A 17349-nucleotide genomic window follows, 5' to 3' on the forward strand; every position below is an offset into this window, starting at 1 on the left:
ATCTCTTCCAATCAGGTCCTCTTGGTTTTCCACAATCCCCCAGGGGGCAATACCTATGGTGCATATCTTCCCTCGAGACTTAGAAGCATGGTCCTTCAAGGCATCTCCAACATGGCGAATGACACCTACAAGCAAGGAGAAAAGTATTAATCTTGTCTTCTAACCCAGTGACCTCTCCATCATTCTAAAGAGAATTGTAGTAAATTTCTCCCAGGGTTAAATGCATTGAAATGTACAGTTTTGACACATTTCTATACAAACTACACAGTTTAGAAGAGAACATTAAATTGTGGCTGTATATCCAGATATGTTTGCTGACTGATAAAAAAGTCTAGCAATGGATTTTTTGTTCTAATTTATATGAAAAAATAAAAAGCATTTAATGTCCATGAAAAGAATATGATTCTTTAAATTTTGAGAAGCTTTTTCTTACTAGCATAGTCATCTATTTGTATATTTACGAATCAATACCTTGACTGTGTCCTGGCAAAAAATACCATGCATAATATGATATTAAATCTACACTACAGTTTATGTAGTGGTCAAGGTCATTTAAATAGTTACTTAGCTCAGATTTTATTAACCTTAAATTCATCTTCCTATTTGCACTATGTAATATGGAAAGCCTGATTGTAAGAAAATAATGGCTTATTTTGTGAAAAATTTGTTAAAAATATGTAAGTTGTTTTTTAATCTTCATTATTTTAATTGTTTTCCTCTACTATCATAATGTCCTTTCCCATCATTGTTTTTTTGTTTGTTTTTTTGGAACCAGGGATTGAACTCAGGACCTTGCACTTGCCAGGCAGGTGTGGTACCACTGAGCTACATATCTTCAGCCCTTGCTCAGTAGTGTTGCGCCTGCCCATCATAGTTACAAATGAAGAAATTCAGTTTACATGGTGGTAGGGAATGTACTTCCTTTTTGTGGGCCATTTATAAAAGATGTAATTTCTAATGTTTAACTTTCCCCTCAAGTGAACATTGGTATAGGAAACTTGAAAGATACATTGTCTAAGAAAAGTTGTCACCATTTGTCAAAATTCTGCCCATTACTCAAGGAAAAATTCATACCCAGTACCATCCCCTCTATGAACATTGAGGTGGATTTCGTTTCTTAACCATTTAAACATATCTAGTTTGCATATCCTGAGCAGTGCAGTGCATCACCTACCATATTTCACAGTGTATTCTCTTCTAATAATACAACTCCTGGAAGGGAAGGCTGGAGGGTTGGGGTGTTTTTGAACTTTTTGGGGCACAATGGGCAGCCCAAGAGGAAGGGCTCAGAAACCATTCACTAAACTAACTAAACTAAGTAAACACACAGAACACACCAGGCAATTTAATATGAGTAAGAACATGTTTCAAAACTCAATTCTCTAATCACCATAAGATCAGAGAAAACACTTCCTTTTAAAAATTCAACAAAATAGTAGAAATGATCGCTAATCCTACAATGAACTGTGCTGAGAATATTGGTAGATCATTTTTACTTGTTAGCTTGTCTCAGGATTTTCTAAGTGATAATACTGCTAAAAACATACAAAATAAGTAAATCTGTGGATATATATAAAACTCATATTAGGGCCAGCCCTAGACAACAAGTTCAACTTCTGGGTACAGCCTCTGTCTGCCACATTTCTCTCACACCTAGCTTCAGCATCCATCATTAAACCTATGTTGGGCAGCAGAATGGATACTAAGCCTGAAGAGATGCAGAGATCAATTTTACTTTATGATATTGAAGGTATAAATTCTTTTGATATAAATACATTTCCTAAAAGAAGATAATAAGCACTAGTCCAGCTTCCTAAAAATAAAAGAATGCTAAGAATTTCTTTTGAACTTTTAAACCCCTGGGGTTAGTTTCTATATGTCAGGAGAGCAAAAGATTGAATAATCATAGAGAAGCATCAAATGTGGAGCCTAAAACCTGAAGAGTAATTGAGAGAAAATTGCTCTTTGGACACCTGATTCCTACCAGATAGAGAGTAAAGAGCTGACTGAGCAGGTCACTCTGAGATCGTGTGAGTTTATGAACTGAGTCAGGATTGCCCAGAACAGTGTTGAGCATGTTCACCCTGAAGAGTTCACTGCTCCAGTGTGCTCAGCTGTGTGCTCACAACTCATAAATTCTAGGTATGTAAGAGGTTTTGCAGTGTCTCATTCAAACATCATCCAAACTGAAAACAACACTGAGATAATTTTGTTGAAAACTAGTTGGTCCAGAATTATGTTCAGAATGTCCCACTGACTCCAAATGTACCCAAATGTATAGACTTTGAGCCTTGTCACAACTTTGCATTAACTTACTACAGCATCACTTGTGCACTTGAAGCTGACATTTTTGGCTCAGGCTGGAAAATAGAGCAACAAAATTGACCAGCATCCAATCCATTATCTGTTGCACATCAGTAATGTTTTGCAGATAAGCACTTAACTGTGTGTTCCTAAGAACTGATTTGACAGTGTGCTTGTAACACAATATAGAGACTGACTTCCCAGGTAGAAAAAAACTGTTTGAAATTCAGTGCAAGGAGTGTCTTCTATTGGTGCAGATGTGGTTTAATGAAATATTTTAAATAATAAACATATTATCGGGGTGTGGTATCACATGCCTGTAATCTCAGCACTCTGGCGTGCTGAGTTAGGGGGATCATAAGTTTGAGCCCAGCTTGGGCAACTTAGCAAGACCCTGTCTGAGAGGGAAAGAGAGGATGGAGAATGTAGGACAACACGGTGCAAAGGCCCTTGGTTCAACCCCCAGTACTGTGAAAAAATCACTCCATTCATTTATCTATCTCAGAACACAAATCCCCCAGACTTTGTATCACAATTTATGTCCCATATGGAAATGCCATTTACAAAAATTGAAGATATTTGGAATTAAACTCGAAATCACTTAAAGAACAGAGACACAGTTTCTAATTTAAAGTAAAAGTAATTCTTTGAACAATTATTAGAGGCTGAGGCGTAGCTCAATGGTAAAGCACTTGCCTAGCACTACAAAAACAAATAATTAAAAGTTTATATAACAACTTGAACTACTGAAAGTACTGTGAAATTGCATTAGTCGTGCTTACAAATTACTATGAAGTCAACCACTAACTATCCAAACCCATTGCTTATCTGTAATAATTCTTAGTCAGGAAATAACTGTGGGTTATCCTTTAGGTAATGGGGGCTGGGAGAGGACAGGGTGTGAGTGTGAGCATGTGTGGGCTGGGTAATGTGGGGAGACAGAAGCATATTCACTGTTAGGAGAAAGTCATCTTAGGCAAAACACAGGGCATTCTCAGGGCCCTTTGTTGCCTTTTTCCAGTTACCTGTGTTCACTCCTCCTGTGAATATCCATGCTCCAGTTGTCATTGCTGCTTTGATGAGCCCTTTCCCAAAGACTTGCTTGAGTTTGGGCTGGAGTTCAAAGTTCTGCAGGCCGCCGTGGACAGAGATGAGAAGCTTGGGGAGCTCCAACTGCCATTCCTTGGTCATCAGGTGTAGGAGGAGATCAGGTTTCGTATCAAAAGATACTCGCACGTACTGGGAGAAGCAAGGCTGTCAATTAGGGAGGCTGCTTGTTTTCACTGACCACAATTATATGTGTCACTACTTGAAGGAAACGACTCACATGAGGCCAGATTTTTCAAGAGGGGTGATCATTTCCTTTACCCAAAAAAGGGATCATGAGAAAAGAGACTCAGCATTTTTGAAGGGTTTCTGAAAATTGTGAATTATTGCAAGCTTGAAAATGATTTGGTTTTCTAATAATACTTTAAGCACAATTTTCCTGTAAGGAGTTTTTTGTTTAAAAGAAAACATGTTTACATTTTACCATTTTTTATACTTGTGTAACAATTCAAATTTTTCTAATATTTTCAGTATAAGTAATCCCTTTACATAGATGGGGTGCAGATATAACTGAGTCTTTGTTTTCTGTGGTTCTGTTCTGACAGGTTTTGAAAAATTCTGCTATTCTACATAATGCAATGAAAAATTTAAGTTAAGGTAACACCAGATTATATTTACATCTATATTAATGGCTCACTAATAGATTTTTTTTTTTTAGTTTTAAAAGACAAGTGTCAAAAAGTAATGCCACTTATTCCTGTAGAATAGTTGAAAAATTAAAGTATCCAGCAGATATCAAAGTTTTACCTAATGCAACTAGAATAAAGTTACAGTAAGTCTATATAGCTGAAATGCTATAAATACAATTGCAAACAGCTATATAATCATATAAAGACTTCCACTTCTAGCTGGAAACAACCAAAATATTAGAAATATAGAAAGTGCTTTGAAATGCATTGCTGAGTTGCCACGACAGAAGGACTATTTAACTCCCAAAGTAGAAGCTGGAGGAGCCAGAGCCTTGGGAAGATTGGCTCCAAATTTTGGACATGTTGGATGTCTGATTTAATGGCTTTATTCAGGATGGGAAATTGTATGGGGGACCCTACATAAATCTGGGATATTTCACAGGAGTCCATACATCATGTAAAGGTACAAGATCCCAATGATGAATGTAACTGTATTATGTACCTAAAATGTACCAATAAACTGAATGAAAAAAAGAGAAGGTAACCAAACAATAAGTAACAGATTTTCCAGTGGACATTTTGTTCACAGAAGCATATTATCTAATAAAAAGTCAATGTGAATGTCAAAGGAGTCCAACCTCATGCATAAGGAATTAAAAATAAGTCTGATGTGCCAAGGAAGGCAGTAAGAACACTTGCCCACCTCAACCTTGACTCTGGGTGGATGGGAAAAACCATCCCTCTGATTATTTTTAAACCTAAGCAGGCACTCACGGAGATTATAGTCTACACTGATGTAATCAATGTGCTTTGAGACGTGCTAAACCGAGTTATTTAATGTAAAATGGTTCTAACCAATGGCTCCAGAGAACTGGCAGAAGCACTGTGGCTTCTCTGAGTATGAATGTGTCATCAACTCAGGTCTGAACTCATTCCCATAGGAAAAAATAAGCATTTCATGATAATAAAGTAAATATAAAATCACAAATTACACAAGGAGATAAAGCAGCATGAATGAGAATCAATAGGCAGCAGAGTAACATTCTCATAGATATTGAAATGGTCACAGAATGCAAAATAACTATGTCTAATATGCTATAAAACAAGGGAGATGACTGCATATGTAAGGAATAGGAAGCTATGAGGAATCACCATTGTACATTTGAAAAAGAATGAGACAGAACTTCTAGAAATTAAATGCAATAACTTAAATGGAAATTACAATGGCTAAGTTACACTACAGAACAGATAAACTGACAATAGGTCCAAAAAATGAACCAGATGCAATCTAAGAGACAAAGGAATTGAAAACATAAAAAGAAAAATGAAGACCCTTGGGGGAAATAATTAGAATTCTACATAGGAATAAAAGAAATAATGAGGAAAAGATGCTGCCTGGGCATTTCTCAGAATTACCGAGGGAGACCAATTCTGAAGTCCAGGAAATTCAATGAATCCTAAGCAGGATAAATAAAAAGAAAGCTCATTCAAAGATATGGCACAGATAACACCAGAGGGAGGAAGGAGAATCCCTAAGAACAGGAGTAAAGATCATCTACAATGAACAGTTATTAGATTGAAAGCCCGATCCTCAGTTGCATACCCAATACCAGGATATTCAGTGTGCCAGGACAAAAGATATCAGTCCAAAGATCCAAATGCAGAAAAAAGTATCTTCCAAAGTGAGATCAAATTATATTTTCTGACTGACAAAGGTGAGAGAGTTTATCTCTAGTTGACTCTACTGAAGCAAATTCTAAAGTATATACAATAGGCAGAACTTTTATGGTCCAATAGGGCTTTACATGTTCAAAGTTATGTACTCATCCCAAAAATAAAGACATTGGCATCACCCATGTTTTGCTAGTGAGGACAGGGATTCATGTTGTTTTCATGTTCACATTTCTGGTAAGGGGCCGATGACAAGATTCATACTCCAAGTCTAACTCTGGAGCCCTTTCTGTAGACCTCAAAAATAAAAGTGTCTCTTTATCCACATTTCTCCTTTTCCTTTACCTGTTACCAAGCTGTCTGTAAGTCCTAATGATCCATTTATCAAAATACTGTTCTCACCTAGGCCTTTTCTCTCTCTTCCTTTAGCTGCCATTTACAAAACCCTTTCTTCTTAAAGGATATAAGCTTGGATTGTGGCCACAGCCTCCTACTGGTTTCTCTAGCCCTGAGCTCTCTAATGAATACCAGCTGGCTGACTTCTTTCTCCAGTCCCTCTTTGATCATATTATTTCTTAATTCAAATCATTACATCATTTGTGAGCTTCTCATGACGGCAATTATGATCCCCCATAATTTAGCCTTATCCTTTCTATTGAGAAGTTTCCCCCCCACTTTGCCATGCATTCGGTCAATGCTCTTCCCCAAATCCTAGGTAAGGTAGTCTCTTACCTTTCATTGACAGAAATCATCCTAATTTTTCAAAGGCTCTGTTTGACTCAAAGTGACTTTTCCTGAGAATATAAGCTCATACGGATGCAATATTACTGTCAGTCAAGCCTAGTGTAATATTGCTTCTGGTTGCTTCTTTCATGTGATGTTTTATCTTCCTTGTTGCAAGGGTTTGAGAGAGGGATCCTGTTGGACCCAACCATGTTTTTATAGGCCTTCAGCCTTGGTTGTGAAGCAGGTACAGTTTTTAGAAATAAAAGGAAGCTCAGAGATAGATAAGCAATCATGGGACTCTAGAGATTATTTTGCTTTCCAGATGGGGACAGAGACCCAGGGAAGAGGCCTGCCTGGGATCTCAGAGTGGTTATCCTAAAATCATTGTATCACTTACAAAAGCCATGCCATTAAAGCCACTGTTTACACTCAAGTGTCTTAGCCTGGGCTGTGTTCCTCAGCCTTGAACATGCACGTGACTCACCAGATAACTTTGTCAAAAAATGTAGGTTCGGATTCAATCGGTCTGGGGTGGGACATGAGGCTCTGATTTTTAACCAGTTCCTGGGGGACCACTCATGAATCAAGGACTATAACTCTTCCACAGACCAAACAGCACAAATAGTGGGTGCTACAGTAGAATGAGTCCCCCAAGGATCATGTGTTGGAAACTTAATCATCAGTGCAACAGTAGGACCTTCACAGGATGATTAAGTCTTGATGGTTCCACCCTCATGAATGGTCTAACGCTGCTATTGCAGGAAGGGGTTCCTAATAAAAGGGTGAGTTTGCACCCCCTTCTCTTTTTCCCTCAGGCACACATGCTCCTGCTCTCTCACATTCTTTAGTGGGATGATGGAGCAAGGAGGACCTGCCAGCAATAAACCCTTGGCCTAGGATTTTTCAGCCTCCAGAACTATCAGAAATACATCTCTGTTCTTCATTAATTAGCTGACTTCAGGTATTCTGTTATAGTAGCACAAAAAAGAATCAGAACAATGTGTTTTATATTTGTTATTGGGCCCAAGGGAAGAAAGAGCACTCAGTATTTCACTTGCAAACACAAGAGAATATGGGGGAAAAACTGGAAAAATTAGATCACCCTAAATATCAAAGTGCACCAGTGGACAAGCTACTCAACCTGTCTCCAATAATCTTACCCCTTTGACCAGGACTAATTCTTTTACACAAGAATGTTTGACTGACTACAGACCACATCAAATCATGCCAGGAGCTGACAAACATCACAAATCCTCAGTGGCTCTGAGAATTGGATGTTGCCTATTATTTGTGATTTATCATGCTTTTCTCTTAAAGAATAAAAAGCAAGATAAAGTATGTGAATGAATCAATTTGCTGTTACTTTTTCTCTTTTTTTGGTGGTTGTTACTGAGCAACTCAAGTAAATGATTGTGGGGATAAGAGGATAATTAAAACCAAAGGCTGAAACAACATTTTGGGGTTATCTGAAGATTTCAGTTTTTAAATTATATTAGTACCCATGAAAACCAGGCTATTTGGTAGGCTTCCCGGGTGCTTGAAATGTAACCGTTAATGCATCTGCTAAATCAGCTGCTTCACACTCAGAAATGGTTGCCCAGAGCATTTAATCCATTCCTGTTAAGTGGTCAGTGTGATTTGGATTTAGGGTCTATATTGGTTGTCAAGATGAGCAATTTGACTATCCACTTGTGAGTCTAATCATTGCCAAGGGATGACCTTCCATACAGCAAGAAATCTTAATGTTCACATTAATTTGGTCATATGTTGTGTTCCAGATTAGAGGTTTCCTAGACATCTGCAGCTACATACTCTGTGTCATTTGGCCAACTGGAGCATTCTGTCTCGTTAAATAGTGATATTGACCACCTCTCAGGATACTGTATGGATCAGATTGTTAAACAAGTATGGCCACCAAATCTCTAATAAATGAAAATTAGATAAAGGTTACATTCACTAGAATGTGACTCCTATCTACAACCAACTTGCCTTTATCCCTTTAAAACTTCCCAAATAGTTGTTTTTCAGCTGCAGTTATTTGAGGAGTGACTCGTGCAGCATGTATTTTTTGTTCCTGTGGGGTTTTTGGTGTTGGGGATGAAACCTAGGGGCACTTTAACATTGACATACATCCCCAGTCATTTTTCTTTTTGATTTTGAGACAGAATCTCACTAAGTTGCCCAGGCTGCCCTTGAATGTGGGATTCTCCTGTCTCAGCCTCCCAAGTAGCTGGGATTAGGGATGTGTGCCACCATATCCAACTATTTATCTTTATAAAAGGAATCTTTCCTTGAAAAAGGCTTTAGGTCCCCAATTTATCATTTCAAGACAGAAACTGAGTTTAAATAAGTTTCTCACATCTGGAATTATTGCCCTTTTCCCCATACTGTCCTTTGGCAGCAGGAAGCCTGCACATGAAGAGTGAATGGCATTCGGCATGTTATGTGAAAAACAGAAGCTAGATTCAGTTGAAATTGCATTATTTGATTCATTCTTAGGTGCTGTGGAAATCTATGCATCCAGCATTATTTTCATGAGAAAATGTATTTTGGTTTCCAAACAACAATTTTGGAAATTAAATTCTATAAGTGAGAGTATATTAGAAAACTACAGATTTCATTTCATTTGAATGGTAGAGGATTTGGTGACTAAAATTTTGAGGCTTAGCTCTACCTAGTGCCACAGCAGCTCTTTTTGCTTAGCAGGCTATTTTCTGGCCCGTTTTTTCTTTAAAACTAAATCTATCCTTGGTACTGTATCATTCGAAGTGTTACTCTTCACTTGTCAATGTCACTAGAGTTCACTGAGGTGTCACAAACACCAGACAGTATTTTTTCCTGTATTGCACCCACAGTGGGCAAAGGCTGGAAAGTTGGGAAACAACCACTCTCCCTTAGAACACACAGGGGCCATTTTTTAAACAAATTCTTCCTCTGGTATTTCAAACTCAGGCTTTTGTAGAGTAACTTGGCTCTGATAATTCATCAGTCACCTCTTTGGCCCTAAATTTCACCCATGTAGCTTTGTCCAGCTGTTTTAATGAAACTGTTTTAATCCAATTATACACAAGATACGGAATAATAAATGTGGCTACATCCTTGGATATGTTAACCAACAAATCCTTTCCTCACACTACCAAGTCATCATAAATTCATGGGAATAATCTCTTGGTATTTGTTGAGTAGTGTTTGCTCTGAATAATGGACTACTATTATTAAATCTATTTTAACAGTATCTTTGATGCCTTTCTTTCAAAGCTGTATTGGGAAATTTGCCCCTTTGTCCTTTTTGCTATGAAATACGACAAGCATCATTCTATTTCCTAAATCTTCATATCCACATTAAAAGGGACATGTGTAATTAAAACTGTGGCCAAGCAGAGCATGTTGGATCGGACTGCTAAGATAATTCTGCTGATACCAACTGTCCAACTCCATGGAGCCTTTTTTTTTGTAGTAAGAGTTCAATGCTCATGATAGTTTAATAGATGTACAATCTCCCTGGAAAGAAAATATTTGGAATACCATTCTCTGTTATTAAATTTAGTTTCATGACACACAAAACTTTGGAAGTGAAAGTGCTATATTGTTTTAGCCATTTCTCAGTGTTAGATATTAGGCCCTTATATAAGGGACAATGGAAACCCAAAGATTAAGAAATAATTTAGAACTTCACTAAGCATATGAATAGGTCCTAGTAGTACTCTATGAAATTTTGTCAGAATTATTTAGCATAAGACTTTTTAGAGGCAAGGAGATGGGATAGTTTCTTGGCTGATTGGTTTTTCCTTCTTCATAGATCTAAGATTAGGATTGGAAATATACACGATATATTCTAGTTTTCGTCTCAATTTAAAGAAGACCATCCCAAGGTATTGCCAGTTCAGTAGGCTCGAAACTCTAAGGTGGAAACTGGAAATCAACGGAGCAATTACAAAACCTCTCACAGACTTACGCTTTTGTAAAGCTGCTGGTTCACCACAGATAGGGATTAGCATTTTTTTTTTTTTTTGAGAAGAGGGATTCATTTAATTTCCTATTGTGTGTGTGTCAGTCAATGATCCCTAGATCAGATTTACATGATGCAAAGACAGACAATTTTTAAAATCTCAAATCCAATCCCCAAAGCCTTTTAAGAGTACAGTGTGAGGTTTTGGCTGCCAGGCTTCCGACAGCCTTCTCTCCCTCCTAAGGGCCCCCACCTGCACCCACAATGCTCAAAGAACAAGCCTTTCGTCCTGGCAGACTCAGTCATTAGCACTTCAAGTGTGAAAATAAAGGCTAGGAATAATTACCTAAATTATATGAAAACCATAAGAGGCTCAACCTGATCTCAGCAAGGGAAAACCTGAAAAGAATTCTGTGATGACTTGAGAGGTTTAAACACACATCCTTAATTAGGCTACGTGTACTTAGCCCACCAGTCGGTTCAGCATTAATTGAGATGATTAGTAAGCAAAGAAGATAGTTTGTAATCAAGCTCAGCATTACTTCCTTTCCTAAATAATCTAGGGAGATCTAGATAAAGATGAGTCTTTGAGAAACCACACAGTGGCTGCTGATGGCACATCTTCTTATTGTTCTCTAAGGCAGGTTTAAAAAGTTATGAGTTGTTCTAATGAGCTGCCAGATCCTCTGCTACTCCAGCACTGGCCACTTTGGGCTTGCAATTTCATAGGATGTAGCTTGGAACAGAGAAGGAATCAGAATCTTTCACTCACTGTCAGCTTTGAATGTCTCCTTCCATTGTCAATTCGTCTCTGAAAAGTGCTGGTTTTATTGCTGTTTTGCTGTCAAGCCCAGGAATTGAGGGCTGTGTGCCACGAAGCATTTGGAAAGGCTCAGAAAATGGTTCTGTTTACCTAGGATGCAATTTTACAAAGACCTCTTCCCACTTACGGCTTTTGAGTTTAATTAACCTCATTAAATAACAGATTTTATACTTCTACAGTTTTCAAAACCCTAATAAAAAGAGGAACAAAATAGTAATTAGCTTCCTTTCAATTACCCACATGTATCTTCCCAAACAGAGCATCCACTGTAATCTGTTCCAGGCACACATGGCCAGATCAACAGAACTGAAAGTGTTCCTTGGGAAGGTGGGTTCAAGAACTTGTCATTAAATGACTGTATAACTCTGGAAAAATAATTTAATTTCTCAGGGCTTAGTTACCTTGTCTATAACACAGGTTGAGGCACTAGGATTAAGATATTCCTAGCCTGGCAGAACAGTGGAATAACCTTGGTAAATTTCAAAAAAACTTAGGTTCCCAGGTTCTTTCCTATACTAATGAATGAGATTCTGTAAGTGAGTCTTAGTTGTGGAAATTTGTGATGGTCTCATGGGTTATTCTGAGCCTCCAAGTTGATAACCACTACATCCAATCTCTCAAGAGTATTTGACAGCTAAAGAAAGGTCTGTGATAGATTCCTATTCTGCCTTTGATGTAGGACAGATTGATAGCATCCCTGAGCAGAGATATGGCTCCCACATGACCTGTGATATTTTATTAATGGATCTTTTCCTTCCACCTGTATCCTACCAAAACTCCCGCAGACTGTCTTGGATGGTGTGCAGAGTGCCTTGGTATTTTGAAGACCCAAGGGCCTTATCTTGGGTTGCCTTGAAGGGAAAAGTTAACATTGCATTATACTTTTAAAAATTAATAAAAATTAATCTGCCTCTAGAGTTTTTTGACCACTTTATTAAAAATAATTTTAACTTTTAGGTATGCTTTTCAGAAGTAGAGGACTAAAGGCACATTAGAGATAGTTGGCCTGACCCTCTGCAGTCCTGGAGAATAATGAGCCATGCTCTGCCTGTGCAGACTGGCATCCCTGCAGAGGCAGGGGCTGCCTAATTTCCCTCTGTCCCTACTGCACACTGGTTTGGTCATGAGGGTGGAAGGTAATGAAGGCCCAGGTCTTGGCCTGGTGTGGACAAGTCCACTGTCTTTTTCTAGACAAGAGAATCAGAATAGTTCAAGGGCAAGTTGTCTAAGGGGACAAAATGTTCATTTGTCACTGGATGAAAACCTGGGACTTCCCCATTTGTAAAAATTCAGGAGTAATAAAAGGAAACCTAGTCTCCATTTGGCTGATCAGGCTAAGAAAGAAGGTGGTCATTCTGAGTCCACTCAGGCCAGCTGTAACCTCAGAGCCAGGGTCATGGGCGTGTGACCAGTAGTCACACTGCTCAAAAGGGCAGTGCAGGGGCTTCACTGCTTGGGAGTCTGCTCTTTTGTCTTGAAATGCTTAATAGTTTTATCCTTGAATTGTATTTGACAAGTGAAGTCTGATGGGACAGTGGAGCACGTACAGAGGGTGGGAACCTTTGTCCTCAAATGGTCCCTGGTCTCACGTCCTTGATGCCTTCCCGAGCTGGAGCTGTGAAGAACAGCATGTCAAGGCAAGGATGTAAAGTAGCCATCTCTGCCTGGGGCCTGCAGTGTCACAGTGTGTGTTGTGGGCACTGGTGGGAAGGCCACCCACCTTAGATACTCAACGTGAGGTGAAAAACTTTGGGGTCTGATAATTGGGGCTGCCAGCCTTGAGAGGGAGTACTGGTTTCTCCTCTGTTGAGGGCCCCACGGTGGCTGTGGTTGACCTCGCCTCACCTAATCATCACCAGATAGCTTGGGGTTCTATAGAGCAGGTGGGTTTGCGAAGGGCTGTCACAACCACGAGTGTATGCGCCCCTCCCCCACTTGGAGAAGAGAAAAAGATCTGCCACTCAGTGTCCGTGTTAATGTCATAATATACACAGAATACATATTTCCTATGTGACGTGGGACAAATTACTTAAGTTTCCTGTACCTCAGTATGTTATTCTATCATAAAAGAAAGGTACTACTGTCATAAACAGTGCTCGCTTCAGCAGCACATATACTACTGTCATAAACATAAAATAACATAGGCATAACTTGGCACAGTGCAGGGACATAGTGGATGTTAAATATATTTTACTTGGCTTTACTATTATGTTTTCCATGTGCAACAGATCCTGAAAGCAGCGGCCAAAGTATTTTGATTAATACTTTAGAAGACACACTTTTGAATGCACTCATTTGAAGTTTCAGTTGAGTTCTTAGGGTCACTTAAGTTCCCAAGAAATTATTAGGAGTGGAAAAGCAGCTCTGGTAGGGGAAAATTCTACAATGGGAAGAGATCTTGGCTATATCCATCACACTAGCACACCCACAGCAGCTGCTTAATGGTTGAAGTGTACATGGAGTAAGGTAGCAAGGTCACTAAAACACACTTTCTATTTTGCTGCAATGGTAAATGCAGGGGCTGATGACTGAATGTAGATGTTGCTTATATAATGTGGGCACTCACAGACTGCACATCTCTAGTTAGCGATGGCTGCTCATAGCACCTGCCTCCTGCTAGTGACAATTTAATCCTTGAGACAACTCTATGGAGCACTAATTACTTTCCTCATTTACAGATGAGGAAACTGAGGCACTCGGAGGCTAAATAAACTAGACAGAGCCAGGTTATATATAAAATGCAATGAGACTGAAGATTCTAAGACCAACTAATAGGTTACAGAGTCAGAACTTCTGGAATGATGTGAAAGTATGAACTGAAAAAATATAATTTAAATATAATGTAAATAATTTAAATATAGTTTAATTTATTTAAAATAGCACAAGGATATGTCTACATGAGTGTCCTTCAAAATATTAGTCAAAATGTTTTTGCAGTTTCTTTCAGAGCCTGGGATAAATAGTGATGAAGACACCAACAATAATAACAGCTAAATTAGCTTTACATCCATTGGTGTGCCTGGCACTCTACCAATGTTTTACATAGGCCATCTCGTGTCATGTTTATGACAGCAGTACCAATAATCTACACAACAGAAGAGATTACTGAGGGGAAGGAAATTTAGTAACTTTCTCTCCACATCACACAGCATTTATGTGATGGTTCTGGGATAAGCTTGGACTGTCTGACAGTGCACAATTAAACTAATACTCCATTCTTTTAGATATTTTTAATGGTGGAAATCTTTACCTTCAGAGAATATATTGGGCCTTTAAAAACTGGCAGAAGTTATTTTTGATTAAGCTCTAAGTTTTATGGATCTTGGATAACTGAGATTAGTCTTCTGTCAAAACTATCCTTTGGTGAATATATAAATTGCTTTTCCCTAGGGATTTATAAATTATCTAAGGGCAGTCTCCATAAGACAGAGAAACGCATGTTTGGACCATGGCAACCTGTGGTATCTAGAGTCTCTCAACCTGTGGGCTTAGGAAGGACACTCTTACTTACAAGTGAATGCATGCCCCATTGTGACACTGAATATTAACAGTGGAAACAATGGGCAGATGCCGACCACATGCTTACTGGGCTAGAAGCACATGTCTGCAGGTAGCATTTAGTACCTTTGAAAGCGGAGGTTGTCCCACTCCATTGTCATCATTACTCTGACACTTCTTCACTTACAGGACTTTCCTTACAAGGATGCCTTGCATGGCTTTTCAAATGTGTTTCCTGGAGATCCATACTGTCTGTGGTTCAATCCCCTACTGTGAACAAGACCTGCGCTGAGCTGGGGGCACTTAATGGTCTTGTGTATGCAAGTACCGCCCTTAAGTGGATGAGGAAATTCATAATCTCCATTTCCTTTAGTTCATATTGGACAAGACTAACCTATTCTTCATTTTCCCAAGCCTTTCTTGAGGTTATAAGTAGCCAAGTAACTATTTTCTTTCCAGTGTATAGCTCACGCTTGGTTTTAATTTAATCTATAGCTCAAAATTAATTTTTGTAGGGAAGATCTGTGAGCTCAGTTGGCCATTCTTGGTAAAGAAATTACTGCAGTAGGGCAAGAGGGAAGATAAGAACAGAAAGGGAAGAGAAAGAAAAGAAGGAGAGAGAGGTGGCTTCATTGCACATTTGGAAACTATAACTGGTAGGAGGTGACTGCCCTTGAATTCTGAAAATACGTCTCTCAGCAGAATTTCCTCCCCAAACTTAGAACACTCTAGGGTGTGCTCAGAAAATCCACCTCCCACTGCTCTGCCCTCACTCAGCCAACTCTCTGTGAACAGTTGGAAGCAAGTTGCTTGTACTAGACCATTTCTAGAAGTTTCAGAACACATGGTATTCTCCTTACAAAATCAGCCAGCCACGCAGATAGTGAACCATGATGAGAGCTGAAATTTGAAAGTGACAGCTTTTAGAAGTAAACTTTATGTGTTTTCTAAAACCTTTTTAAAATAATGCTTCTCGTATGCAACTTTTCTATTGTGAACATTATTGAACACTGGAAATACTTGGGAAAAAAGGACTCTGTGGATGGCAAGATCTCTGTTGGAATGAGGAAGGAAAAGGCTTCCACCTTGAATGAGGAGAAAGGCTTATTACTAATTGAACAAAACAGAAACCTGAAGGAAACACATTTTTCACCAAGGGGGTAGGGGGTGGTGTTTAGAAAAAGTCTAAATGGATAAGACAGAAAATAACATAATACACAGTGGGTAACTAGAGAAAATAAGCCAGACAAAGCAAGACAAATACCACATATTCTTTCATACGAAGCTTAAAAAATTGACCTGAGTGTAGTGATTAACAGAGGTTAAGGAGCATGTGTGTGGTAGGGAGGTGGGTAAAGGGAGATTGGATTTTAGCAGTGCACAATGTGTGTGTGTGTGTGTGTGTGTGTGTGAATATCACATTAAACCCCTTTCATATATGCAATTAATACACATTAATCAAGAATAAAAATAATAAAAGAGAAAGCTATTTGTTCCATTATTAGTAATAACAGTTACTATCACTTCTCGGCTAAGATCAAGTGTAGTAATAACAGTTACTGAACCCGATTTCATACTTATTAGTTTAAAAATCCTAGGCCAAATGTTGGCTTTCCTCAACTTCATAGAGTAAGAGGTAAGAAAAATAGGGGCACTATAATTAGAACAGGTCACCCCACCAGGAAGTGGCCCAAAGTCTAAATCCCAGCTCTTTGCTACTCCTCGGCAGGATGTAAGATAGCACTGGAAAGGGACCGATTGCCTCTCTAATTACCATGGCTTTGTTGGAATGGCCGCCTCCTTGGAACTCAATGGTCCCAAAAGCATCTGTTGGGCTGAGCTGAGTGTGTTTGCTGATGGACCACTTCTCAGACTGGATGTCATTTCGGGAGAGACGACTTTCATTTTTCTCATTCTGAAGCACAGAGATACTGGGAGTGAGTCCGACATGCTGGCCTATCAGACGCCCACAGCAACACCTACAACATAAGAGGTTACAGTGAACGCCTTGGAATACACACACACAAGGCAACCTGTGACAGAACTCTCAGTCCACATTGTCTCACTTCAGTCAGGGATGAGGTGAAATCTCATAATGTGGCTGCATCAGGCAAGTGATGAGCTTTATATAGTACATACATCTTCTTTTCTCTTGTCCCCATCTTCTGTTCACTGTATAAGCTACAACGTGCCTCCCGCCCCTCCTCATCCACAGGCTTGACACCTAGCATATTGTTTAGGAGAGGGCACCTGTGAGCAGAAGTTCTTGAGATTTTTCTGCTTCTCACTTCTCCCATTTACCAATTCTTGCCTGAAGGACACTAAAGAGCTTTGAGGGAAGGATTTTAACATGCACATTTAAATGAGAAATTTCACTTATATGTGAGTCACAATCTAACTTGTTTCTCCCCAGTTGACATGCTCTGTCAAATATCCAATTCTGAAAATAAAAATTTGCAGGCTCAATTGTTCTTGAAGAAATAATAAAAAAAATGCACAAGATATTTGAAAATTGAAAATTTGTTCCTTCTCTCATGAAAACATCTACATACATCATTACCACTATAATCACAATTATTAGGAATAATAGTTATAGCACATAGCTGCTGTTTATGGAACACTAATAATTTAACATCCATTTT

At 38.8% G+C, this 17349-nt stretch overlaps 1 protein-coding gene across 28 annotated transcripts in view; it reads right to left on the reverse strand.

The window, feature by feature from the left end:
• Trpm3 (transient receptor potential cation channel subfamily M member 3) overlaps window positions 1–17349 on the reverse strand; it is an 843949-nt gene that overhangs the window by 288397 nt on the left and 538203 nt on the right. For 27 of the 28 annotated variants that reach the window (XM_087183504.1, XM_087183498.1, XM_087183497.1 and 24 more), the window contains 3 exons: window positions 16482–16686; window positions 3330–3543; window positions 1–125 (listed from right to left, as the gene is read on the reverse strand). In XM_087183504.1, coding sequence (XP_087039630.1) covers window positions 1–125; window positions 3330–3543; window positions 16482–16686 — 544 coding nt within the window. The remainder of the gene's footprint in view (window positions 126–3329; window positions 3544–16481; window positions 16687–17349) is intronic. The other variant, XM_087183511.1, reaches the window with a different exon arrangement.

The sequence above is a fragment of the Heterocephalus glaber genome, unplaced genomic scaffold, assembly GCF_053883595.1.
Source record: "Heterocephalus glaber isolate CG9 unplaced genomic scaffold, H.glaber_assembly_v1.0 deba00001481, whole genome shotgun sequence".
Taxonomy (NCBI): Eukaryota; Metazoa; Chordata; class Mammalia; order Rodentia; family Bathyergidae; genus Heterocephalus; species Heterocephalus glaber.